General features: G+C 39.2%; 1 protein-coding gene across 3 annotated transcripts in view; it reads left to right on the forward strand.

The window, feature by feature from the left end:
• The window catches only part of LOC127440461 (dual specificity testis-specific protein kinase 2-like), a 47712-nt gene that overhangs the window by 24571 nt on the left and 11048 nt on the right, over positions 1-12093 (forward strand). For all 3 annotated transcript variants that reach the window (XM_051697040.1, XM_051697042.1, XM_051697043.1), the window contains 4 exons: positions 4528-4576; positions 9408-9554; positions 10364-10446; positions 11133-11217. In XM_051697040.1, the coding sequence (XP_051553000.1) occupies positions 4528-4576; positions 9408-9554; positions 10364-10446; positions 11133-11217 (364 nt within the window). The remainder of the gene's footprint in view (positions 1-4527; positions 4577-9407; positions 9555-10363; positions 10447-11132; positions 11218-12093) is intronic.

Here is a 12093-nt window from a genome sequence, read left to right on the forward strand (position 1 = left end):
CCCTGTTTGACTGCAAAAGACCTTAAGGAAGATTTAGCAGACTCTGGAGTAGTGGTGTACTGTTCTACTGTGCAGCGACACCTGCACAAATATGACCTTCATGGAAGAGTCATGAGAAGAAAACCTTTCCTGCATCCTCACCACAAATTTCAGTGTTAGAAGTTTGCAAATGAACATCTAAACAAGCCTGATGCATTTTGGAAACAAGTCCTGCAGACTGATGAAGTTAAAATATAACTTTTTGGCCACAATGAGCAAAGGTATGTTTGGAGAAAAAAGGGTGCAGAATTTCATGAAAAGAACACCTCTCCAACTGTTAAGCACGGGGGTGGATCGATCATTCTTTGGGCTTGTGTTGATACCAGTGGCACAGGGAAACATTTCACTGGTAGAGGAAAGAATGGATTAAATTAAATACCAGCAAATTCTGGAAGCAAACATCACACCATCTGTAAAAAAGCTGAAGATGAAAAGAGGATTGCTTCAACAACAGGATAATGATCATAAACACACCTCAAAATCCACAATGGACTACCTCAAGAGAAGCAAGCTGAAGGTTTTGCCATGGCCCTCACAGTCCCCTGACCTAAACATCATCGAAAATCTGTGGATAGACCTCAAAAGAGCAGTGCATGCAAGACGGCCCAAGAATCTCACAGAACTAGAAGCCTTTTGCAAGGATGGGCGAAAATCCCCCAAACAAAAATTGAAAGACACTTAGCTGGCTACAAAAAGCTTTTACAAGCTGTGATACTTGCCAGGGGGTGTTACTAAGTACTGACCATGTAGGGTGCCCAAACTTTTGCTTCGGGCCCTTTTCCTTTTTTGTTATTTTGAAACTGTAAAAGATGAAATACAAAGAAGTAAAATTGCTTAAAATATTAAAGAAATGTGTCATTTTTAACTTTATGCCTTTTGGAAATCAGGCCATCTTTTGCTCACTTAGCTATTCACAGCAACAGAAATTTTGATCAGTGGTGACCAAATTTTGCATGCCACTGTATATGTACAAATGACGATTTTGATTTTGTCTCCCACAACACTAAAACAACAAACTTCATCACAGCACTTTTCTAATCACCTGTTTGTTTACTGAAAAAAAAAAAATAAAAAAAAAAAGAAAATGCTTGAGATATTATTAAATGGCATAAGTATTTTGACATATTTAGGCAATGGTACACCCTGTAGTTTGAAGTAATGTTACTCCAAAATAACATCTTGTTATATCGAAAGTATTTGCATATGGTGACACATTTTGCCTTATCATTGTAGGCCCTGGAGGCCTTTTGCCCCATAAACAAAACAACTTCTTTTATCATGTCTGTTCACACACATTGTGTTTAGCCATCAATGTTCAATAAAATGTAATACAAATCTTATGTCATACTATAAAAGCACACTTTCATTCGAGAAAAAAGCACACTTACATTATAGAACTTTTAATCCCGAAATCTTGCTTTACCATGTTTACCTTGCTTTCACCTTCCTGTTAAATGGAAACAAACTCACATTTTTTAGCTAATGTTGATGTACCGCACCATAAACCTGTCTGATTTTGTGGTGTAATTTGTAAAAGCTGTGTTTAACAGATGAAATTAACATAAGAGCATAGAATGTCAACACTAGTGTACACCGTAACAGCTCGTGCCTGGTTTATATTTGGCGCAGGCGCTCGGGATCGCGCCAACAAAGTGATGTCATCGCGGCTGTCGCCTGGCCTCCATAAAGCTCTGTTTCATGCGGTTGCGCACTTTTCGCAGTGTAGAGCTATTGCAAATAAAGTTTTTACAGTGAAATTACCTGTTGCAGCTCCTCAATTGTTCTTTTTCAGAAAGACAAGTAAACCTATTTATCCATGACCTTTTGTACACTGAATAAAAAGGTCTAAACAATACACTAAAGTTTAGTTTCATTAATATATAATATAATAGATATATAATATAACAACTCTTGTTTATTTATACCGTGTAAACAAAAATATTATCGTGTGTTTAAATGTAATTAGTGTCATATAATTATTTTAAATGTAAAAGACATCTTGACTAGGTTTTAAAATTATAAAACTTGTTCAGCAAAGCACTTCTTCACTGCTGTTTCTTGGTGGATTAGCTGATATTTGCACTGCTGTCTGTCGTTTGAAGAAGGGTGCAACCGCGATGCGTGTCAAGTGTACTGTAAATGTCTCGGGCCACAAAAAGCTGCGTGCAGGACGTGCTGCGTGCTAGGCAAAACTATAAGCAAGGCTTCAGTCTAGTAGGCAATAATGCTGAATGTCCTTACACCTGTTGCACACTGCATACCGGGTCAGAAGCAGTGCGTAATTTTTTTCACAAGAGTTTTCACATCGTAAGCACTTCTGGTCTTCAATCAGCAAAAAGGACTCATGTCACCCCACTCTAGATTTAACTCCACTGGCTACATGTAGCTGCCCGCATCAAATTAAAGGCTTTGACTTTGGCTTTCAGGACAGCCAATGGAAACGCACCCTCTTCAATTCACTTCTTCGGGTCTATGCTCCAACTCGCTCTCTGCTGTCTATGAACGAGCGACGCCTTGTGGTCCCATCACAAAGAGATTCAAAGTCTATTTCATGATTGTTCAATTTCTCTGCTCCTCTGTGGTGGAATGAACTTCCAACCTGTCAGATTTGGAGTGAGACAGAGACCCAATAGTAGAAGAACAGTTCAAAGGATTTATTAACAACAAATGTCAACAAAAACTGTGCTGGCGATGAATAGGAATCCCAGCAGCGGCTGCATAGGCAGGAGGCGAGGAAACGAGGATGAGTGTGTTTGTAGACCGGTTTATGCGTTATGGTTGTGAAGAGCAGATTCGAAGAGTCCGTTGAGGTATGGTGTGGTGCAGAGAGCAAAGCCTGGACAAAGAAGGGCAGTCGTATTCCCAACACGTGGGCAGAGACGAAGAATCCTCCACTGGCGATTCGTGGGCGGCGAGGACAGGCGTACGGCAAACTGGAAGGTAACCACATTTCCCAACACACGGGCGGAGACAGACAACCAACAGATACACGAGACAGCACCAACTAGACAAAGAGAGCAAGGTTAGTCGCTTGACCACAAAAGCAATAATCTAGCAAAGATAGTGAGGGCACACAAGGATTAAGTAGGGAGTGCAATTAGAGTGGAACAGGTGTAGCTAGCACGTTAATCAGCGGCATGATCAGAGCCTCCCTGGGAACGATCAGCGTGCCGGCACCGCCTGCGAGACATGAGGGAGAGTGAAATAAAACAGCAGAATAAACCGCCGAATTTACCAGGGCCGTGACACAACCTCCACAATCTGCTGTTACCTTCTCAACATTTAAGAACCAGCTGAAAACACATCTGATCCGTGAGCACTTAACCAACCCACACTAATTACATTTACTACTGCACTTAACCTACACTTGATGTACAGAGAGAGGAAAAAATATTCCTTGTATGTCTCTTTCTTCTGTGCTAGCATCTTTACTCCAACCACTGAGAACTTGGCAGTCCTATACTGCAGATGTTGTTAAACCTTGTATGGCAAATTGCTCGCTATGTGTCTCATTTTTAAGTCCCATTGGATAAAACCGTCTGCTAAATGACTAAATGTAAATGTAAGCAGAAGCAGCGCGGCAGAAGCAGCACTGCTGCGATTGTTTCAGTGCCGAGTCTGTTTTTGCTGCGCTGCTCGTGCTGCATTAAAATGACAGTGCACTGTTGATCAGTAAATTCAGAACTTACCACAGTCTTGTATTGATGGATGACACAATAATTTATTGTGGAGAAAAAAAAAGTGCTCTATGACCCTCAACTTTTTATAAGAATTAATTAACAAAGGAAAAAGTGTGGGATGGAGTTACCTCTGCTGTTGTGGCACATGGCAAGTAAACCTCTTTTTTGGAACACATCTTTTTTTAAGAGGAAAGTTCTCAACACTTTAACGTTTTGGCTGGTGATTGAACAAAGAGATATGGCTATTTAATGATATAATTACTTATTTCTGACTATATTATTAAGCTATTATTAAGAATATTCGAGCCAAACCAAGTGATCAAACCATCTTCTTTTGTGTAAAACAAAATTCAATGGCTCATCGTCCTTCCCCTCCCTGTTCCACTTAATGATGTTTCAAATGAGCAGAGCTACACCAGCATCATGTAAATAAGATTTAATGATGATCAGGTTTGTAATACTTATCAATGGCTCACTCCTGATAACATTTTATAACTTTATTTATAAAAGAAACGCTGCCAGTGTAAAACCACAAGCGTTGTTTGCTGCTGAAGTTTTCCTTTATGTACCACTTCAGAGCTGCACACGCACTGCTTCGGCTTGCTGTGTGCAACAGGCATGTATGCAATTGCACAAAGGTTTTTTTAATTGAGGATATACCTGCTGTTCTCACACTGTTTTTACATTGATTTTAGGTGCCTTGAAATTTGTTCAAACTTGTAGCAGCTGCTGTTTCAGAGCAATCCTTATGTGAGAGAGCATTAAATAACATCTATCTGTGTTCTTTTCTTTTTTCATGATCTTGTAGATTCATGGGTGTGTGTGTGCAGGAAGGTCAGCTCCATGCTCTCACAGAGGTAAGTACCATTAGCAGACAGGCTCGGATATGTTTCATCCACCACACATCTCCTCATCAACAAGAGGCTTTTGACCCTTCTGCATGGGCAGCAGCTTGAGCAAGACTACAGTTTCACATTCACTGCACTTTAAAGAAATATAACAGGTCCTTTTGAGTAAGCTAAAACAGGAAAACGGAATTAAATAAACAATAAAATCCTATGATAGTATTTCTACTAGTTATTTGACAAAAACCTAGTGAGCTGCCTCCCTGCATACTGCCTGCATAGGTAGCTGCCTCCTAAGACAGCATCCTGACCATCATGGAACCTCATAAGTGACTGACTTGGAATGCACTACCTAGGTAGCAACTCTGGGACAGGACTTTCTGTAGATCGCTTGGATTCTATTTCTGCGGCATGGTGTCAGGTAGCCCTGCCTTCTGTAAAATGTCATTGGACCAAATTTTGCATTATGTAAATAAAATATCTGTGATTAGACACTGTCTGATAAATGTTCAGATTTCACTCACCAGTGATTGAGTGGTATAGTGGCAAAATAGTTAAGCACCGAGTAACTTTCACTGCATGTTTGTCCTGAGACAAGATTCACGCAATTTGTCATTGAATGATGTCTCTTTTAAAATCCTTTATGTTCTTATGGTCAGACACAGTGCGAATATTGGGGGGTCTCAGACCTCCCGAAAGGAACCGGAGACCCCCCCCCCCGGAAAGTTATTTTGCTGATAACCTGATTGGAGTCTTAGCCAATGCAGATCTGAGCAGATCCCCTCCTGTTTGCTGTAACTGCCTCAGCACATGCTTCAAGCACCGTAACTTCGGCTTCAAGCCCACGCAAAACCGCATCTCCCCCTGAGCAGTGAATCAGGAATCTGTACCAATACTCAGCCCTATTTCATGGAGAAATCAGTTATAGAATGTATCTTGATAAATGCTTGCACTGCTGAAAAAAATAGTTGATCTTAGAGTGCTCGCAGTAACCTTTGATTCCTAAACCAGTGGCATTTCCTCCTTTGAATCAAATGACTTGCTGTGACATTGAACAGTTTAGTCTTTGTTCAGAATGGCCAGAGGGGAAGTTTTCTATTAGAGATCCCACCGGCAGTCCCCCAAGGCATGATGTATTTTTTACCATCTCAGACTGTGTGGGTGTTATGCCTGTATGAATGTTCTATAAGGCAACACTGTACGGTAATGGGTAGTCTTATGCTAAAGATTATCAATGATTACACAGGAAAAGATCTTAGAGGGGTTTATGCAGGAAACAGAATAATAATGAAGAGGAGAATATAACCTTTAAAAACTATGCAGTTGCAGAAAGATCCAGTTTTAGTAACACTAAAAACATCTACAGACATGCTGAAAAAACACTAAATACATGTCAGTGACACCTGTTCTAGATACGTGTGTAACACGGTCAATTTACACTGACACCTTTGTCCGTTGATGCAACATCATTCAAACACAATAATTTTCAGTTACCAGTGCCAGTGTAAAAATTCACTATTCACAGTCAGACATGATTAATTCAATCCATGAGTGAAAGTGTCCATTAACAGGGAGGTTACTGAGATTAAGCGAGTAGTATTTGGCTAGTCATGTGATCCGAACTTACAGCCCCGATGAGGGGACCCTCTCCAGATAGAATAAACTAGCTTTTATAAGGTTACTGATATGACTGATGTCTTCATCTCTTGTAAGTGGTCATGATTTATACATACTCTATGTTTTATATTCATATTTCTTTTGGAGTAAAATGTTTTAATGAGGGAAAAATTACTTTGTGCAACTTTAACTCGTATAGAAAGTACAAATCCTCTGGTTTAAGCAGTGGAGTTCTTGCTCTTGCCCCATTTGACCTTTGCTCCACTTTCCTGATGCGGGTTGATGGAAAGAGGTATTTGTGCAATAGTAATCGTGGGTAATGATCACTGGCCTGCTGAGGGATTATTCTGTTGTTCAAAGCCACTACTACGGTCTTATGTTGCTCATGCCATTAAGAAATTTCAGTCATTTTTTTCAGGGAGGCCATCTCATTTAAAGGCTGTTGAGTGAGTTGATGGTGTATTAATTGAGCTCTCTCATCACTCAACAGCTAAGAAATAAGCCCTGCATGAAGGTTTTTACCATCCTCTGCATTAACCTGCATCAACACCCAACAACTTTCATGCACTCAAGGTTACTGGTCACTGAGAGGATTAGCTCAGAGTAGGTGGACACGCATCAGTGATCAAATCACCTTGAATAGCATAGCTTTAGACCTTACCTCGGCCATGATGCTCTGCTTAGTTTGACCAATCAAACAGTACATTGGATAGTCAATGCTGATCAAATGGGGTAATGCAGGCAACAGGATTAATCTGAGTTTTAACCCTTTGAGAGTGCAGCCAGACAGCAGAAGCAGGTTAGCTCCAGAGGAAAGAGTTCCTGAGCTAGAATGAGGATAGATGTTGGAAGAGAGAGAGAAATGGGATTAGAGAGGTCAGCCAGCCACATGGTGTGATTTGGCTAAGCTGAACGTTTAGCATGCACATAGACATGTCTCACAGACAGGTCTTGGCATACACCCAAACGATGTGAAGGTGCAGTGCAGGTTCTCATTAGCCCAAAAAAAATGATTTTGAGATAGCTAATATATGTATTTTATGAGTGTTTCTTCATCTTCGGGCACTTTTAACAATGTGGACATCTAGAAAGTAAAGTCTTGTCCAAAACAAATCACTCTCCTACCAGTTTATTCAATTTGTCTACTAACAATTTCCAACAGTATATGTATGTGCATCACAGGAGATTGTTTTTCATGAACATTCCCACCACAGTGTCTTTTCCACCACATCTCATTCACATTCTGTAGTGTGTAAAATACCATATAAAATTGACAATGATGAAAATATTATTATTATGTTTTTTTTGTTTTTTTATAAAACAGCCGACTCCTTTGTCTTGCTAAGGCTAATTTCATAGCTAACATTTTATTAGTGTCCTAAATAAACTCAAATAATATTTTCACACTTTATGCATAATTTGGCAAAATTACAGCTTGATTGGAAATAACACCCAATAACAATATTCTGCTTACAAGTGATATTTACCTTTTATTTTTCTTTGTTTTCTTCAGACATCACTTGTCTCATGTTTTATCTCAAGCACACTCTTCACTAACACTTGACTTGGTTAACAAGTAAACTAAGTTTCATCATAGTTTTAAATATGTAATAATTTATATTTTTATAGTTGATTTTCATATTTTAAAGGAATACCTGGGTTACAAGTAAGACACTTACAATGGAAGTGAATGGGGCCTGTAAACATTAAAATACTCACTGTTTCAAAAGTATAGGCACAAGACGTAAACAATATGCGTGTTAACGTGATTTTAGTGTGATCAACTCGTGCACTAACCTTTCTGTGTAAAGTTTCATCCAATTTTAGAATGCTGTAAAAAACCCTAAATTGACATTAAGAAAAGTAAAAAAAAAAATTATTTTTTTTTTTTTTGTGGTATTCAACATTTTGCCACAAATGCTGTTGATTTAGCTTAACTTGTATTGAACACAGAACATTTCTTTAAGATTGAAAGTCTGGGGTCTCTAAAAATCTAATAAAAAAACTCTAATAAATTAGTTTTAATAAAAATCAACACCGGGGACATGGAAATTGGCTGAAGTTGAAAAAACATCCATACTATATACAGTGCAAGCCAATGAGTGGCAGAAGTGCAGTATTCTTCCTGTGCTTGTTTGAGACTCAGAATAGTTAACTGATTGGCTGTGTTTTAGAAAATTCTTAGAAAGTGATTAAGAGTGATGATTTTTACCTTGGTTTTGCATTGTCATAATAATAATGAGTCCTCAGACCACAAGCACACACCCTATTTGGTGATATTATTTATTTTGATTATATGGTAGGAGGGATTAGAATAAATGAAGGGCTAAGGAGCTGGTCTATGGACAACCTGAGCTCCTGGGTCATGGCACCAACATTTTATGGGAAATTGGATGGTGCTCTCATTTCAACTTATTCGTCTTTCTGTTGATGTCTCACCAGAGTGACCGCATACTATGGTCTCCTCAGTTTAGTCATCCATGGCTAATTTTGGTAGTTAAATGTGGAGCCCTGTATGTGTCAGCACAGATCATTTCAGGCAAGCCAAAATTAGGACAACGATGAGAACAGTGCCTGTGGTGAACGCATCAAGCCCCTAGTTAACAGCATGTGTGCCACATTAACTAAGCTCTGAAGAACTTGTTTCAAAGATGCCACATAAACCATACACTGCTGCAAAGGGATTGTTATAATGTCTCTTACAGAATAATTAGATAATTTTTGGATGGTGCTGTCTTGCAAATACACTATGTGAAACATAACATGAATATCAAGAACTGAAAAGGCTCCTACTGGGCTCTGCTATTTTGCATGCTCTTGTGACTCCTTAAATCCAGTCCACTGGAGAGTTGGAATAGACTGCTGTATTTAGCCATGGGAAATTGATTGGATTCAGTTCTGTATTGTAAACACAAAGTACTGTGACCAGCTAAATTATAATCCCCACGTTGCCAAGATTAGAGTCGCAACAGATTTCATTATCGCCCTATATTGTTCATATTTCGTTTTATCTGAGTTACTTTGATTCAAAGACTTGTGCATGTGTTTATTTATTTATTTATTTATTGTTGTTTTTCTGATATTCCTTTTCCTAATTATCCTATCATTCTATCTATTGCACCCTCTTATCGTGAATATAATATGGTCCCTTTGAGTACTCCAGAAAGGATTGTCAGGTGCCATGTCCTCTGTTGTTTGTCATTTGATGTGTCTTTCTGTTTCTCAGTACATTAATGGTGGCAACTTGGAGCAGCTCCTGGACAGCAATAAGTACCTGAGCTGGGCCACACGGGTCAAGCTGGCCTTAGAGATTGCTATGGGCCTTAGTTATCTTCACTCCAAGGGCATTTTCCACAGAGATCTCACCTCCAAGGTACAGGACTCTTGTCATCTTTGTTATTGCTCTTACTCACAATGTCATCAATACAAAGGATCTTTATGATTGTCTTTAAATTGACAGTCATTACATTGATTGATGATATAAATGTCATGAAGAGCCTTGATAAGGAAGCATAATTGATTTATCCCTGTAGGACAGGGGCTAATTCAATATACTCAAAGTACTACAAGATACACTTGTCCTCTGGCATTAAATGTGCACTTTGTTTATGCTGCACTGGGCTATATGGTGTGGATGCAGCATCATGCAAAAACAATAGTTTTCAGTCACTGATACCACTGTAGAAATGCCCTATTCACAGTCAGTCATGATTAATTTATTTTGTAAGCAAAAGTTTCCATCAAGCAGTATTCGGCTGGTTATTTGATCCCAACATGGCGGTTCACATGAGGTAGCCCAGCTCCATGTAGAATAAAACCATTTCTATTAGGCTACTGATATGTCTGAAGCAGATTTTTAAAGCTCTATTAATTTCTTTGAGGGTAAATGTTTCTTAATGAGGAGTAAATATATCCTTATTAAAAAAGGTGCTATGATTTATTACTGGCATGCATTGACATGTCTCTACCTTCAGCTGTTGTGTTCTCCCTTTGCAGCACTTAAGGGAATTTACATAATTATAAGCTCTGGGAATCACCCCTTGGCTTCGACATATACTACATCATTACTTTCTGTATAAGTGATTTTAATTGACTCCAGCATAAATCTCAAGTGTAAGGTGTGCTGTGGGAGGAGCACTATGTTCTCTTAGTCATTGTTTCTTCCTTTTGATGTTATCGCAGAACTGCCTGATCAAATCAGATGAGAATGGTTACACTGCAGTTGTTGGAGACTTCGGCCTTGCTGAGAAAATCCCAAGTCATGAGTGAGTAACAGGAAATGTGGAGATTATGCTTTTCCCCCAATTCAGAAAAAGAGTTAAATATGCACCGATGATAATTCCAGTGTCACCTATGCACTGGTTAATCTGGTATTTTGCTGTGTAAAATGGCAGTGTTAGCACCCCTGTGTTTTGCTCATGGCAATTAGAAAGCAAAAGTGGTGGTGAGATGCAAGCGATATGGGCAGAAGGGGTGGGGCCATTTGATTCGGAGAGAACTTGCTGTCCAAAGTAAACTTTTAGAAAGCTAATAATACCAAAGCAGCTCAAGGAAGACTCTTTCTATCCCATGACCTGCTTACCACAGATTAGTTTGATCAAAGACTTCCCTTTTCAAAGTACTGATGGCCTAACTGAAATTTCAGGTGCCAAAAATCTATCGTCATTTACTCATACTCGTTCCAAACCTGTATGACTTTTGTCTGTGGAGCATGACGAAAAATTCTAATGAAAGTGATAGTTGATGAAAGTGAATTTATTTTTGTGTCCCACGGAATAAAGTCATGCAGGTTTGGAACAACATGAGGGTGAGCAAATGATTACAGAATTTACATTTGGGACGACTATCCCATTAATAGCTGCATTTATGTAATCTGTTTAAGCATTCTGACATTGGAAATTTCTCTGTTAGTGTTTGAACACCATTATTCTGTATGTCCCTGTGTGTTCAGTTATGAAGGGGAGAAGCTGTCCGTTGTGGGTTCTCCTTTCTGGATGGCTCCAGAGGTGTTGAGAGACGAGCCTTACAACGAAAAGGTCAGATTCTCAGCTGAACTCTGCACTTTTACAAGGCTGAGTTATAGTTGAAGTCAGAAGTTTACATACACCTTAGCCAAATAAATTTAAACTCAGTTTTTCACAATTCCTGACATTTAAACGTAGAAAACATTCCCTGTCTTAGGTCAGTTAGGATCACTATTTTAAGAATGTGAAATGTCCGAATAATAGTAGAGAGAATTATTTATTTTAGCTTTTATTACTTTCATCACATTTGCAGTGGGTCAGCAGTTTACTTACACTTTGTTAGTATTTGGTAGCATTGCCTTTTAAATTGTTTAACTTGGGTCAAAATGTTTGGGTAGCCTTCCACAAGCTTCTCACAATAAGTTGCTGGAATTTTGGCCCATTCCTCGAGACATAACTGGTGTAACTGGAGTCAGGTTTTTAGGCCTCCTTGCTTGTACACGCTTTTTGAGTTCTGCCCACAAATTTTCTATCGGATGGAGGTCAGGGCTTTGTGATGGCCACTCCAGTACCTTGACTTTGTTGTCCTTAAGCCATTTTGCCACAACTTTGGAGGTATGCTTGGGGTCATTGTCCATTTGGAAGACCCATTTGCGACCGAGCTTTAACTTCCTGGTTGATGTCTTGAGATGTTGCTTCAATAAATCCACATAATTTTCCTTCCTCGTGATGCCATCTATTTTGTGAAGTGCACCAGTCCCTCCTGCAGCAAAGCACCCCCACAACATGATGCTGCCACTCCCATGCTTCACGGTTGGGATGGTGTTCTTCGGCTTGCAAGCCTCACCCTTTTTTCTCCAAGCATAATGATGGTCATTATGGCCAAACAGCTAAAACAAAAATTTCATCAGACCAGAGGACATTTCTCCAAAAAGTAAGATCTTTGTA

The sequence above is a fragment of the Myxocyprinus asiaticus genome, chromosome 5 (genome assembly GCF_019703515.2).
Source record: "Myxocyprinus asiaticus isolate MX2 ecotype Aquarium Trade chromosome 5, UBuf_Myxa_2, whole genome shotgun sequence".
NCBI classification, from domain to species: Eukaryota; Metazoa; Chordata; class Actinopteri; order Cypriniformes; family Catostomidae; genus Myxocyprinus; species Myxocyprinus asiaticus.